General features: G+C 41.6%; 1 protein-coding gene across 2 annotated transcripts in view; it reads left to right on the forward strand.

The window, feature by feature from the left end:
* The window catches only part of phactr3a (phosphatase and actin regulator 3a), a 35,163-nt gene extending 19,116 nt beyond the window's left edge, over nucleotides 1-16,047 (forward strand). Inside the window, exons 2-12 of one of the 2 annotated variants that reach the window (XM_086141890.1) lie at nucleotides 2,419-2,583; nucleotides 3,300-3,467; nucleotides 4,929-5,144; nucleotides 6,563-6,794; nucleotides 7,020-7,270; nucleotides 7,678-7,831; nucleotides 13,563-13,618; nucleotides 13,903-13,964; nucleotides 14,518-14,658; nucleotides 14,926-15,002; nucleotides 15,379-16,047. In XM_086141890.1, the coding sequence (XP_085998016.1) occupies nucleotides 2,419-2,583; nucleotides 3,300-3,467; nucleotides 4,929-5,144; nucleotides 6,563-6,794; nucleotides 7,020-7,270; nucleotides 7,678-7,831; nucleotides 13,563-13,618; nucleotides 13,903-13,964; nucleotides 14,518-14,658; nucleotides 14,926-15,002; nucleotides 15,379-15,394 (1,538 nt within the window). In that variant the 3' untranslated portion in view covers nucleotides 15,395-16,047. The remainder of the gene's footprint in view (nucleotides 1-2,418; nucleotides 2,584-3,299; nucleotides 3,468-4,928; nucleotides 5,145-6,562; nucleotides 6,795-7,019; nucleotides 7,271-7,677; nucleotides 7,832-13,562; nucleotides 13,619-13,902; nucleotides 13,965-14,517; nucleotides 14,659-14,925; nucleotides 15,003-15,378) is intronic. The other variant, XM_086141891.1, reaches the window with a different exon arrangement.
* Nucleotides 16,048-16,145: the final 98 nt, after the last annotated feature.

The raw sequence follows: 16,145 nt of genomic DNA on the forward strand, positions 1-16,145 counted from the left end.
TCATTTTTATGGTCACACTGCACTAATGCAATATAAACAGCAGCATTTCTCACCTGTATTTTCGGTACATTTATGAACATGTATTGTTTAAAATGAAGATGGATGAGGATTGTTTTATCTTCTGCAGGGATTAGAACTTAAGTAGAATTAGTTAGTTCAGTTAGTGCAATTAATATCTGGTGCATCTGCATGACACATGGATTTGAAAGGAAACTGTTTACTTTTGCATTTCAATTAGGATGGTGCATGTGGTCCATTCACATCTATCTGGCGCACTTTTCAGTTAGCCCTCATCTAGGGGATAATTGAAATCACCTAATTCCTGTGCTCTACCAAGAGTCCTGTCATTTTCTTTGAAAAACCACCCGTTCGATGAAAAATGAAGGGTTACTTGATATGCATTATAAATAGCTGGACTGTGATTGGGTGAGCCCAGATTCTCCTGCAAGCTCTTCCGTATAGCAACAGCCCCCTCCCATCTCTTCGTTTCATCGCTTCTCCCCGGAATCCCCCTTCTGCCCCCCCAGCCTTCTTCTCCCTTTCAAAATGCAGACAGATCTCGTCCTCCACGAGGCTTTAACCCACTACCCACAATGCACTGAGTGCTGCTACTGGCTTTAGATTTTGCAGTGTCTGTTTAAGGGGCTACACTCCTTCCCTCCTCTAAGCTTCAGACTGGCTTGCTCATCCTGCTGGCTCCCACTGCTGCGACAGCATCTGGATGTGGTCGTCATGGCAACAGCAGCGGGCCTGACCCCACCTCCTCTCCCCTTTCCTTTTCTCCTTTTCACACACACACACACACACACACACACACACACACATGTGTGCACACCATACAGACAGAGAGAGAGAGAGAGAGAGAGAGAGAGAGAGAAAGGGAGCCCCCCCCCCCACCCCTTCCTCCTCTTAAGCTTTTTTCTCTCCCGGACTGCTGGGTGCTTTTCCTTCAGTCTTGACCTGGATTCTGTGTGCAGCGCCTCGTCCGCCTTGCTGCATGTGTTACACAAATGATGATGACAGAGTGACATGGGCAGACATGGTCAACTGACCTGTTTCAAGCAACTTTTAGGGTAAAATGTTAGACTGAGACAAACCTCCACCATCGTATCCTCCATGAGTCAACGTCCTTTTCTTTCCCTTCTACTCCTCTCATTTGTTACTCCCCCTCTGCTCCCCCCGAATCACTACCATCCTTCCTCCTTTCCTGTGTATTTCAGGGAAGAAGAGGCTGTAAGAATGCAGCTGTATCCCCCCTCCCGCACCCCTATACTACACATCACACCCTGAGCCAATGTGCACAACCCCTCCACTAACCCCCCCCCACCTCTCGTCACAAATCCTTGCCAAATTTTGAACAAAGATACCTGCCTCCTGAAGGTGGATGTTATCATGCTGACGTACGTGGTATGTCACTTTATTGAACGTTTCCCCTTTGTCGGCTTCTTTTTCCAAATGTAGGCAAGAGCAATGTGAGCAAATCAATCTGTTGCCCCACACTTCTCCTGAAATGAGTCACAGTCATCATTCAGTGAAATCCAAGTTTTCTTTGAAGCAGGAGAAGGCCTCCCTCTGCATGGTGCAAGAGTGGCACCGTGATAGAGAGGCTTAGCTTATTCATAATTTTAGATGCATTGAAATCATATACCGTTGACAGTCATTCATATATTCCGTGGTTACATCACTGCGACATAAAATAGAAACAAATATTTGATATTCAGAAGGGAATGGACAGATCTACACCTGAACTTCTGGCTGTGAATTGTTATTATTATTCTGATTTTCAGCTTATTTTCACCATCATTACAAGTAGCTAGGACATTCACATACCGTTATTTTAGTCTCAAACTCTTGGTGTTTTTAAACGTATTGAATTTTATTTAATTCCCTCATTTTCTGTGTAAATATATCATTTGCGTTAACCTCTGCATTCATTTTACTTATATTTTGTTCTTTGTGATTTATGGCAATGTCATGAGAGCAGTTATTTTACTCTCTGAGAAATTTTGTGAGGTTTTCCTAGCAACACAAGGCTATATGCGTATTTCTTTCCAAAAATTAACTATGAAAAATATTTATTTTGAAACATGACCCATGCTTGGAGGAGAGGGGATTCAATTCACAACCATGAAGTAGCGTGCCTTGATCAAATTAGTCTTTCTAATTCAATTTGTTCACAGCACTTGCAGTCCATCATGGTTTATTCTGTCGGGTGAGGATACTAATTGTGCTGTGGTTTCTGTCCCACTTTCCTTTTTATTTAATTTGACATATTTTCAAAAAAATACCCTTTTCGTCACCCTTATCCTCATTCCGTCCTCCTACTATTTCATGTCAACGCACACTCGACCCTCTCACCTTCCTCTTACCACTCTGCCATCCTCTGCATTTTTTTCTCCATCCCAACCGTGCCTGCAGGAGAAGTGGTTGACCAGCAAAGGTTGCTGAGGACAGGTTGCCTGGTGACCGGGGTTCACACTCCACCCATTCGCCGTAACAGCAAGCTGGCCACTTTGGGGCGTCTCTTCAAGCCCTGGAAGTGGAGGAAAAAGAAAAACGAGAAGCTCAAGCAGAGTTCCACAGGTACTTTGTTGGTTGGATGATTGAAAGGTGAAGGTGGCGAGAGATGCAAACACACCCGCATGTCTCCTCATAAGCTCTTATAAATTCATTTACAAGGTAATAATGAGCATATGAAATGCTAATAAATGCTAAGTCTTGCTTTATTTATCTAAATAAAGTCCTTTTCTTTTCAGCACAGCTTTCTGTCAGTCGCTGGCATGCACAACAGTTTTTTTTGGGGGGGGAATAATTACCCAACCGGCTTTTAGAGCTTTAGAAGGTCACTCAAAATAACCCTGGGTTATCCTGGTTATCCTGACTTACTGAAAACTAATTAGATAAATATTCTACACATTAATGTCTGTTACAACTTAGTTTTAAAGACATAGACATAGACATAGACATAGACATAGACATAGACATAGACATAGACATAGACATAGACATAGACATAGACATAGACTGGTAATTTTGGTAGTTTGTTTGTTATATTAGTATGTTACAATATCAATTCATCAATGTGTGTTTTTTAATCCCCGTGTAGTTTACAATAGTCAAATATTAAATTAAATTAAAACCTTCAAATTGAAGGGTCAAACCTCTCAATGTGGTATTTCATTGTGTCACAACAGTTTTAAGAATTGTTTTAAATCATTACCTCCTGTACTCTGTGTATGTTTGTTGTTTTTTAACAACAACACATGACTCAAAGTGGTTGTTTTTCCCACTTTTTGCAGATGTAGCATTATCCAGCAGTCTTCTATGTCACGACCCAAATTCACCCACCCAGGGCTGCTGTTCTGAAAGCTCACTCCTGCTTGGTGGATTTGGAGGACCTTTGAACACAAACCTCACAGTCAGCAGTGTGGAATACCTCGGTCCTGAGGAGAAGCACCCTCCTCCAGGTAAGACCGTCCCTTACTAACCTCAGAATTGAACTAATCAAAATGCATCACCGGTCTGTAAATGCGACAGATGCTAAAAAAAGCATCTGCGAAATTGCTGGGTATCGCCAGTCTTACGGGAAATCAGTACGGTATTATGCACGATCACTCACTGCTGAGGTTTTAATTTGTACTTTTAAATAGCACCTAGTCCAGGCTATTGCCCATGTAAATAAAACTGGTGTTTGAATATACAAAAGGGTCCACCGGCTTCACCGTTAGGGGGCAGCAGAGGCAAACAAATGCATTCATTTCTTTGCTTTTAGAAATGTGTTTGAGAAATATATACAACAGGTACAGATTTCAGCTACTTTTCAGCAGAGTGTGGAAAAGAGACGAGTTCAAGCAGGTTGGATTGGGTGGAGAAAAGTGACAGTGGTACTATGTGATCGAAGACTATCAGCCAGAATGAAAGGAAAGGTGCTGGCGATGTCGTGTGGCCTAGAAACAGTGGCATTGACCAAAAGACAGGAGGCAGAGCTGGAGATGAAGATGCTGAGGTTTTCTTTGGGATGGAGAGGATCAGGAATGAGTCTATCAGAGGGTCAGCACATGTTGGATGTTTTGGAGAGAAGGTCAGAGAAGCCAGACTAAGATGGTTGGGCCATGTACAGAGGAGGGATAGTGAATATATTGGTGGAATTGGAGCTGCCAGGCAGGAGGAAGACCAGGGAGAAGATTTATGGACATAGTGAGAGAGGATATGAAGGTAGATGGTGTGAAAGGAGGATACAGAGAATAGGGTTAGACGGAGAAGGTTGATTTCCTGTGAAGGGAAAAGCCGAAAGGAAAAGAAAAGATTGATAAATATATTCACCTTGGAAATATACACCTCCACCATCAATAAAACTGAATCATGAGCTTTCCCTCGTGTCTCCAAAATCAGGAAAATATTTTTGTTTCATTGAAATGTAATGTTAAGTATAAAATAATTAAACTGATCAATTGTAATGCAAATAAATATCAAATTCAAATATCAAAGTGTTTGAGACAATAAAACAATAATCCTGCACTCCACTCATTTGTTCTCACCCTCAGCAGTTTGAAAGGATACAGTCGCTCAAAAGATGTTCAGATGAATGAATGGAAGAAGAGGGATGTTTTATTTGTAATTCAGTGTAATAAGGTCACTCCAGAGCTGTGTGGAAGTGGTGTAATATGCAGGTTTCCTTGAATATTCACTTTTACTTTTACTATTATTGCACAATATATCAATAGATATTATTCCCCTAATTCCTTCAAAAACATTTAACCTTTTTAGGTACAATGTTTTTTTGGTTTGTTGTTATTCTTTCCGCCTCACCTAGGATCTAAAACCACCTCATTCTTTACAACTCGCTTTTATGAATACATCACAAACATTCTTTGTAGCCGCTCTTGGCAAAGGACTAACTTTATGAGCTTTCTGTTGATGTCTCCTAGTAGCTACTCCTCTCCAAGACTGCGAACGAGTGCTCGAGAATGTACGAACAGCAGATGAAGAGGGGGATGAGGAGGTGCAACCCGCCACCGATTTACCTGAGGGGATGGAGGATGATCGTGAGCCGATGGAAGAAAGGCCAGAGGAGGAGATTCCTCCAGGAAGTTCTCCGCCGCTAGTACCTCCAAAACTTTTGTCCCAGCTGAGCACTGGAGATGGTGAGTGTATTTGCATTCCATTAATGGTGCACGTGTTTTTTTTTTTACAGTGGCTTTGTATACTCTGCTGCAGAGTCTTCAACAGGAGTGGGCAATTATTTTGGCTGGCAGGTTGCATTTCTTATTTAATTTTTATGCGCGGGCCAACTAGGTATCAAGTAAATTGAATGAAATGAAAATTTAAATTGAAATATTTTAATATTTTGGCATTTTATTTCAACTTTAAAATCATACATGATCATATAAATGTGACGACATTATTTCGTATGTAATCATCCGTACAAAATTAAACAAAAGAAAAAAATAAGGAGTTTCTAAATTCAATGTTGATTGAAAAAACTTAAATAAAATATTTAAAGAAAATAGTTTGGCGGGCTTGAGGCTGTAAAATGCCCAGGTCAGGTCTACAAACACATGACTGGTATAAATTAAAGCATTACTTGATAAAGTGCTTTGGTTCTGTAAACAACATGGATCAATAACAATTCTGAATAGGTCACAGTTTATTGATTTGTATGTAGCTTTGGAACAATGTTCCAAGTGGGTATAAAGTGTTTATGGCTATTAAACATTTTTTCTGTACAGTGAGAAAGAAATTCTGCTTTGCTGTCCGCAGTTAGTGGCAGACTGTGTTACAAGCTTTAGGAACATAGAAGAGATGTAGGTTGTTTTGTAAGGAAATAATAAAAATTAATAAATAACAGCACAATAAAGGAAAGTGGATAAAAGATGCAGTAGAAATTACCCTAAAAATGTGAATTGGTGACTTTGTTCAAGTGTTTCCCTTCTTTCTGTTATTATAAATAATGAAATAATGACACTGAGTGTTATGCGTGCGTAGAAACCACAAAGATAATATTTGGGTTAGAGTTTTAAAAGCACACCACGGGCTGTTTATCACTTTTCTAATATTATTTGGCTCAGAGCAAGTAGTTTCCAAAAATATTCAGCGCAATTCAGGTGCCAGTCTGTTGAATCATTTGTCACCCGTGGCCAAGTTGCCAAGTTTAAGCCCATTTAAGTAATTCAAATAAGAGCTTTTACTATCCTATGACGGGATTTCACTGTTTCACCGTAATACACTCATTAAAGTTGGTAGAAACTATAATTCTTAAAATCTATAAAACTATAAAAGGTCAAATGCCTGCTCTTTTGCGCTTTTATTTGCACATAGCAGTGATAGCTTTAGGTCCTGAGGTCAGGTTGCATGCCACCGCTGTATGGCATTCATTTCAATAATGCCTGTCAGCTCAAGCACCCTGTAAACATTTGTAAAATATTTTTCAGTGATTTTGAAATTTTGAAATTTGCTCTGTTCTCCTCCAGATGTTCAAATCCCCATATGGCCCAAAATCAGATGCGAAAAACAAATATTTTTCAGTCAACTTTCAGTCTCCTGTGACATTTCTCCGTTTCAGATTCAGGTCCTGTCTCGCTCCCGGCTCACCTGCCAAACTCCTACCTCCCCAAAGAGCCTCCTCCGCCCAGAGGCACAGAAAGCCTGGCTTCAATCGCTCTGCCTCTTCGAGGGCCCCTGGCCAACCCCTCTGGGTCCCCACATTTAGGCAATATGATTCACCCTCCAATGCCCCCAAGCTGCATTATGGAGGAACTGCAGAGAGCCTTCGCTTCCAAGAACAGACAGGAGAGGTAATGCTGGAGGTTATGTCTGGATAACTATTCCGACATATTGGCATCAAGAATAAAAGGAACGTGTAAAACTAATCTCACTACCAATTTAAGTGCAAAGCAACATGAAATCCTGTTGAATTATTCAGATGTTCTTGTTCTGAGATGCAAGTCAATTTTCCTCCGCTTAGTGTGTGTTTGTTCATTTTGAGCATCAGTGCTACGTTCTCCTGTGTGTCCCTCCAGCGTCCACGAAGGGTGTGAGCAGGGCTCACCCCCGCGGCTTTGGTGCTCCGACGGACGCCTCTCTCGTTCCTGTAGTTCAGAGAACCAGCATGTGTCGTCTCTGGGAGGCGTTTGCATGGGCGGCGGAGGGTCCGACTGGCCCAAGAAGGAGGCGGAGGAGAACAAGGAGAACGTGCGGCTGGACCAGTGCTTCTCCAACACCTCAGGTCTCCCGACTGACCTCGACGGCTGGAACGAGTCCGTCATCTCCGGTGGGTCTCGGAGCCGAAAGGGTGGATTTACAGTATAGATAGAATGTTGATGTGCTACATATTTGTGAAATATGAAGAGTATGAATGCGTTACATTTCAAACGGAAGTGCTAAAAATGAATGCTGGTTTAAATCCAATTCTGTAGTGAAACGGTAAAATTCCGAGGATGTTTAAACAAATTTATTTTGACACCCCAACAGTAAATGTTGGTCTCTATGAAACACTCATTATACATTACACTTACGCAGCTGCATCAATTTCAGTAACATTTATGTGGTGATCATTCATCTCACTTGCAGAAGAGACGCACTATTGATATTGGAATAGAAGGATAAAATCTCATATTTGTTAACCTGGATGTCCTGAGAGACTGACGAAAACCATCATTCATGAACGCATTGTTACAGGCACACTTCCTCGCAGGCTGAGGAAGGAGTTGCTGGCAGTCAAACTACGAAACAGGCCAAGCAAGCAGGAGCTGGAAGACAGGAATATCTTCCCAGCCCGGAGCGACCAAGAGCGTCAGGAAATTCGGCAACAGATTGAGATGAAACTTGCCAAGTAAGATCTACTATCTTCTCTGTCTGCCTCTGCTACTTCTTGAAATGTTTAGAATTAATCAAGGGGAGCATTTATGCATCTCTTTAAACAAGATTTAAAAGTGAGCTAAAGGTTTAGGCCTTTCGTTTGATACATGTCAAGCAGCCCGTCCCTCATCACAGATACTGTTACACAATCACCTCCTCAAAACCACCTACTCTCTGTTATCTGGATCCTTTATCTTTTTAACTTTTTTACAGTAACCTTGGGTTTAGAAAGGTGGCAGCAAATACATTCTTATTATCCTTACTTATTATTCTACAGATTTCTCTCACTGACTTGTAAACTCCAAAATGTAAATGAAAGAAAGTTACTCAGCTCCAGCTTTGAAAGATACTACTTCCCTGCCTTCGCTTCCTTTCCTTCTGCTCCCGTCAGCGCTCGCCACAGCGAATCATCTTCCTCCAGATAACCCTGTTCTCTGCATACTCTTCTCTCACACCAACTAAATTAATTTCCTATTTCACTCCATCCATAAATCTCCTCTTGAGTCTTTCTCCAGGCCTCCTCCCTGGCAGTTCCAACCTCAGCATCCTCCAACAATAAACGCACTCTATGTCCCCTCAGTACATGACCAAACCATCTCAGTCTGGCCTGTCTGACATTATCTCCAAGACATCTAACATGAGCTGTCCCTCTGATGGACTCAATCCTGATCCTATCCATCCTCGTCACTCCCAGTCAGCACCTCGGCATCCTCTTCTGTGCTACCTACGATTTCTGCTTCCTGTCTTTTCATCAATGCCACTCAGGCATACAGCGGTCTTACCACCATCTTATACACCTTTACCTTTCATTCACTCTTTTGTCACACCTGACGTTTACCTCCGCTGCTTTTCTTTTTCATACGCACTTTACACATCATCTGAAGAAAACATGAAATAGACTGCACTCTTCCCCAAAAAATGTAAACAGACCTTAATATCCTTTATTATTTGACCAAAACGGTAAATTTTCATTGATTGATTTGAAGATTTGCACGGCCTGCGAATGACCCCCATAGTGCAGAGCCTTTTAGGAGAGCTGGTGTCAATGCACCTGTCATGTCTTTTCGCTAATTGTCCCACCTTGTTTGCGAGGTTAAAATGAGGAAAGTGTTCATAAACTGTGTGCTAATGGGCCTCCAGAGGTCGATCGATCTGAAGAAAGAAGGCTTTTGGGCCCATGAGAGCCTCAGTAAGACGAGTACTCATCTGGCTATTTCCACACAAGGGGAGTGCTGCTTGGAGGCTGGAAAAAAATAAGTTGATTTTCTTTCATTTTGAATTATATATATGTATATATAAGACTCAACACAAACACATACAGATTCAAATAAGCATAATAGGTGTTTGTTTAACTCGTAAACATCTATTGAACATGCGCTCAAAGCTGGAAGTAATCTCTCCAGTCCCTTTCTCTTGTTAAAATGAGAGCTGCCAGAAAACAGAGGCAGGGACGTTCCGGTATGATAAAATATATCCGTGTTCTGTAAATTTTGTTTGGTGAGTTCATAAGAACTACCATTCCCACTTTCAAGAACGCAACAAGTGTAGCCAGGTGCTGTTTCAAGGAAACATGGATGTACCGTACGGTGTGTTCATGCCCCGTCGGAGTCATGCACTGTTCAAAGTGTGACAGCGGCAGTATGTTGTGTGAGTGTATCACAAGACCCGGGTTTTTCTAACAGCCGCATATCAAACAGGGGCACACCACTGCGTTGCATAACCGCATGTGCAATAACTCACAGCCAAGTACAGAGCACCTCCCACGGCACGTCAACCGTCTGTGTCTGAGGCAGCTAAGAATACTCCTCCCGATCTGTTCTTCAATTCACAGACGGTAAATATGTCAGTGGATATTTATGAAAAAGCGTTAGTGATGTTCGCTCATTTGCGAGCGCACAGCTTGGATAAAGCTCAAGATGGAGTCTTAGCTGCAGCTTGAGGAAGAGTTTGCAGGGCCAGCGGATAAAAGACTGAGGTGTTCCAGTTGTGGCACAACAACGTGAGAGGCTGGTTTGCAAAAGTGACACATTGCATATAATGACTCCGACAGCAGTTAGTTATGAGATGTAACAGACTCTCAGCAAGTACATAATAAATTGTCTCTAGTTATCATATATGAGCATCACGCAGCCTTCGTTGCATAATCTAAAAGCTTTGTACCGCTGAGAGCATGACGAGAAGCAGAGTAAAGTGTATACATAATTGAATTTATATTAAGAAATGTGAAATGAAAAAGGGTAGCAGTTCTAGTTTCTTGGATTGTGTAAAATATTTATCACCGCAATGATGTGCTATGTTCTCAATGAAACGCCCCATTGGTCCTCTGGCTGTGTCGAATCGTCACTTGGAGGGTGCGGGGGGGGGGGATTCCCAGCTAAATATAACCCAAGAGTAGCAAAGAGGAAGGTATATTTATCAAGGCTCATTTCCTCTGGGGATTCACTGTGAATGACAAAATAATCTATAAACTCGCTTGTGGATTTGATTGTTTCTCACGTAGCAGGCAGGCAATCTGCTCTCCTCTCAGGCCCTGTTTGTTGGGCAGGTTGGAAAGCCGTCGTCGCATTTGCGGCAAATCGAGCAGAAAATACCATCAGGACTTACGGCACATAATGACACCTTGTCTATCCAGCATGCCAATGATGGGTGACCTTTCTATCTTTAGACCCCCGTCTCCCTCCCTCCCCTCACATTGCACTTGTTCCGCAGTCGCACTCAGCTTTTCTACTCTTCGTTCCTGCCACTGTTCAATAATGCAGCCACTCTTTTTCTTTTTTTTTCTCCCAACACAAATATGCTCTTGGGACATTATATCAAGAGAAAAAATAATTAAAAAATACATGCAGGAGTAGGAAGGAGATCACTGCTGTATGAGAAAAAGAAAGCTGGCGACGGACAAATTTGTCTCCTGGCACAATTTGCAGCAGATAAAAAGACTAAAAGCCTTTGCCTCCCACGCAAAGGTTTTGCAATCCTTTGTGGATTTGTCTGTCCTCCCTCCACTGACATACTTAGGTCCTCTACTCTCATCTTGTTTTGTGACAAAAAATTCAGAGTGGCGAATGGGAACCCCAAATGCCCACAGGCATTTATGCGTCACTGCGGTGTCGAGTGGGTTGCTTACAAAACAAAAAGAATACAGAAAACCGGGAGAGAATGGGCACTGGACTCAAATGATCCTAGATTAGTAATCCCCAAATTGTTTTGGCTCACATGGAAGAAAACTCTGTCGCCGCTCCAGTATTAAATATTAACAGTCTGATTTTAACAGCAAATGGTAAAAAAGGAAAGCGGTTTGCTTCTATAAATAGATATTTCATAAAGCAAATTCAGCTGTGTGTATATGTTTGTGTGTGTGTGTGTAAAAGTGAAAACCCCATTAGTGTGTTGCTAGGCAAAAGTGAGAATTTCTACTGAAAGACTATTGTCTCAGAGCGGTGTTGCTAAGCAACTCGGCACTCAGGTCAATAATACAGGATGGCTGTATTCGCTCGGTCTCTGGAAGTGATTTTCTGCTCCTTCAGTTTAAAATGTAATAGAATCAAAGCTGAGTAAACAGTTTTTAGAAACAAAAACTGTCAAGGTGATGAATAAAAAAATAAAATAATGGTGTATGGTAAAATAGTGGGCCTGGCACTACCGGATGAGATTTTACAAAAGATGTCTCTATTATGATTAGGAATCTCACTGATAGGTTTAAAGAAAAATAGCAATAAAGACACACTTTACGGCCTGTGCATCATGTTTGAACAAAGTCAAATAATTGATGATCAGCATAATCACTTTGTGACAATCTCTCTTGATATATATATGTTCCTATTCTAATCTGATTTCTCAGAAGAGAAAGCACAACGGGTGTCGGAGTATTGACTCATTGCCTATGCTATTCTTGGATGTCCATCCACACATGTTAATTAGCAATGACTGATTTCTTACAGTTCCTCATTAAGATATACAGTATTGAGTGGAAACAGTGCAGGGTAGGAGTTAAAATAACCGCGGAGATCCAGAGGTGTTTCAACACACCCTGCTTTCCTTTCATTCTGGCTGTTTTGTTTTTTTTTTCCTTTCAGGAACATGACACTTGCAAAACAAACCTAAAGCAAATGATTATTACATAATGCCGTCATTCAGATTGGGGTTTCTGTTAACCAAAAGCCTGGCTGAGCCCCTTCTGACAGAGATTAGAACAGAAAAGTGTATTTGTTTTATTCTAAACCATTTCCACAGGAAGCATGGGTATACATCCCTGAGCGGTGGCAGTGGCAGCAGCGCAGAACACAACCTGTGAGCAGACGTCTCAGTGTTAGTGACCTAACTTTGATCTCTGAAAGGACGGAAACATAAAGTCTCCAATGATAGAATCCTGCTGTGATGAGGCATTATGCCTGCTCTGCTCTCCATACCTCCCTTGAACCTGGGGGGCTGCCACATGCTGAGCTGTGTTGTGCAGCATTTATTATTTACATCAAGTAAAAATAGTTCACAAATACACTCGGGGAAAAACGTTTTGATTCGGGAGACCTTTTGAACGCTTTGATGGCGAGGGGACATAAACGCTAGGAGCAAATGGAAAAGAGGGATCCAAAGTAAGAATTATGAGAAGTAAAAATTGGATGCAATTCAATAAATAATCATTCATTCATTTCTTCCTTTGTTGTCTATTCAATCTATCACATAGTCAGGGACACGGTTGGTTTACAGGTTTCCAAGTGACCTACTACATGTCTTTGCCAAGACTGACCAACAGACAGACATACAGGACTGTCTCAGAAAATTTGAATATTGTGTTAAAGTTCTTTATCTTCTGTAATGCAATTACAAAAACAAAAATGCCATACATTCTGGATTCATTACAAGTAAACTGAAAAACTTATTATTTTAATATTGCTGATTATAGCTTACATCTTAAGAAAACTCAAAAATCCTATCTCAAAATATCAGAATATCATAAAAAAGTAATTTTGTTTTAAATTGCATTACAGAAGATAAAGAACTTTATCACAAGATTCTAATTTTATGAGACAGTCCTGCAGATAGATAGATAGATAGATAGATAGATAGATAGATAGATAGATAGATAGATAGATAGATAGATAGATAGATAGATAGATAGATAGATAGATAGATAGATAGATAGATTGAATGCGTTCAGTTCTATGTTCTGCATAATGTCCAAAACGTTGTGGATATGACTAGAAATAAAATGGGCCGAGAGTAAAGTGACTGTGCCAGTAATCCAGCGCGCATCGGGAGGTTTGGGGATGCCTAGAGTAGGAGGTCGTTTTGGGCTCCGCCCCTAAGTAATTATGCATGCAGTAACCAGGGAGACTGTGGAAGTAGCGCCCCGGCAGCCCATCACGACCCACTTCAAAACCCGCCCGTCGTCGGTGGCTTGATAGTGGAGGTGTCGGCTGCTGCAGCGGGTTCACGTCTTCGCCGTCGGACAGTTTGGTCTGACATGCAACATCTGGAGAGCAAATAATATTTTCGGAGAAGGATTCCCAACCTCGCAGAGCCGCGCTTCTTTGAAACGATCCAGATGTGGGGAGCGCCTCTTCCGAAGTATCACAGCCGCGGTTTGGATGCGAGATGGAGACATAGGGGATTCCTCTCCAGGACGCGCACAGCGAAGAAAGCACGGCCGGATCGTGACGTGTGAGATCCACGATGGTTCAAAACGTGGTGTTGGTGTTTCTCCGCAGGAGGTTGAGCCAGAGACCCAACGTGGAGGAGCTGGAGAGTCGAAACATTTTAAAACGTAAGTCCGACGCTGCACTTTTTAAACTCGCGTTTGTCTTTCATTTTTTACCCCCCATATAAGCAACGATGTGTGTGTGTGCGTGCGTGAGGAGAAAACGGGGCAAGTGGATGCATTAATGATGGTGAACTACTGTGTAATTTCTATTATTCAGGAGCAAAAGGACGCTTGGATGCACACTGGACTTTTTAAAAAAAGGGATTTTCCATAAACGGACCACGTCATGTAAAATGAAAGAAATGTTAACGTTGGGTGTTTTCCGTTTTTGTTTCTTCTTTTCATAGAGAGAAATGATCAGACGGAGCAAGAAGAGAGAAGGGAGATCAAACAGCGGCTGAACAGAAAGGTACAGTCCAACACTGTTTCACCTCTCAATATTTAAATATATACAGGACTGTCTAAGAAAATTTGAGTATTGTGATACAGTTCTTTATCTTCTGTAATGCAATTACAAAAACAAAAATGTCATACATTCTGGATTCATTACAAGTCAACCAAAATATCGCAAGCCTTTTGTTATTTTGCTGATTATGGCTTACATCTTAAGAAAACTCAAAAATCCTCTCTCAAAATATTAGAATATCATTAAAAAGTAATTTTTGTTTTTTTGATTGTATTCCAGAAGATAAAGAACTTTATCACAATATTCTAATTTTCTGAGAGTCCTGTTTATATATATGTATGTGTGTGTGTGTGTGTGTTTATCAAGGTAAAAGTGGATCTCCTTTCTTGTCTTTCAAACTCAACTCTTAAAAGTATGTATGTAGTTATGGATGTGTACAAACACATACCATATAGTGACTCTTTAACAGCTGAAAGGACTAGCACTTAGTGGCACCCTTCTTTAAAACGTAACTATATATGAAAATTAACCCAATTGTCTGATTTCTTGTTTTCAGCTCAATCAGCGGCCAACAGTAGATGAACTGCGTGACAGAAAGATCCTCATCCGCTTCAGCGACTATGTGGAGGTGGCCAAAGCTCAGGACTATGACCGGAGAGCAGATAAGCCCTGGACCCGGCTCTCGGCGGCAGACAAGGTGTGTGTTTGGTGCACATTTGTAAAAAGAGATGAAGCGGCCGCACATGTCAGTAATAGCTTTGGCGAGACACAGAAACAAATTCGCCGAATGACCTACTGCTCGGTTAAAGGCCGCCAGCATCACCATAATGCTGTTAAAGCTCCCCTGATTTTTAGGCTGATTATATTTTGCCTTCCCCTGCTGTCACTTTGTGGTTCAAAAGTTGTTGTATGACAGCGGTTTGGGATCGGCTAAAGCTGTCGTTTTCTCCCTCTTTTCCCAAAGGCTGCAATCCGGAAAGAGCTAAATGAGTTCAAAAGCACTGAGATGGAAGTTCATGCCTCAAGCAAACATCTAACGAGGTCAGTATTCTGCGGTCCATGTGAGGAGTATGTTTGGAAATGCACAAGGGCTCTATTCTGGGATGCCGGTGGTCTAAATTTAGCTCTCCTTGTGAATTCACATGCACAGAAGAGTTAAATATAGATAGGAGTGACTCCATGGAGGGCAGGAAGACAAGGTTGTCTCTGGAGAGCTCAACCTGCAAGGTAGAGAAGTGATGAAATGCCTCCATGCCCTTGGGGGCCGTGTTGTAACAGTGACCCAGAGGGAGGACGGGAGAGGATGTCTTCGCCTGTGCTAAAAATAGACTCACATGACTGATTAGTTACTGTAATTGTCACTGGGCACCTGAGAGGCATCCACTCACACAGGCTTTCTCGCATTTTGTCTTTCCAGGTTCCACAGGCCATAAAAGCAAGTTTCTTCTGTGAAGAAAATTCTGGGCTTAGAAATTTTTCCTGAGGTTGCTCGGAGGAGCCTTTTTTCGTCTTCAATGCATCTCGGGACACCCCACCCAAACCCCAGCGCCCTTGCCTATCATGTCGATATGAGAGCATGGATATGGGAGTGAAGATGATGGTAATGTTTGCAACAGTCTGTCCTGGAGACAAACTGGACTTCGCCACTCGCAGGGTGGCAGTGAGAAGAGGACTTTGGCGGAGACTCTGACTCTCGGGATGAGACCAGAGTGGAGAAAACAATCTTGTCATTCAGTCAGTGTTGTTTTTTTTGTACTATTTCATGGACTCATTTGACAAGGTGTGAACCCGTGTAGTGGGAGGAAGTTGTGCATGTGACCAGCTTCACCTTTCTTAACTGATGAATAATGTGTCACTTGAACTGTGCAGGGTGTTATTGGGGATGAATTTGATATTAACTGTATATAACAGTATGTCAATCTGAATAGGACTGTCACAATGTCTTCACTGAAAAGAGAAATACATTTGTAAGCACCTCTCTTCAAAATACAAGGTCTTTTTTAAGAATGGTTATGACCTTTTTTTTACATTTTTATTTTCAATTAAAATCAAGTGGAAGAGGTGATTAAAGAGAAACTGATCAACATGTTTAATGTTTAATTGGCATTTTCAATGCTGAACTAACCACCATGAGTATGTCTGCCATCTTCATTAAAATACTAAAGAGCCATGACAATTTAACAC

Source organism: Fistularia commersonii, chromosome 34 (assembly GCF_037954325.1).
Source record: "Fistularia commersonii isolate RoL2024-O1a breed Wild chromosome 34, RoL_Fcom_v1.0, whole genome shotgun sequence".
Taxonomy (NCBI): domain Eukaryota; kingdom Metazoa; phylum Chordata; class Actinopteri; order Syngnathiformes; family Fistulariidae; genus Fistularia; species Fistularia commersonii.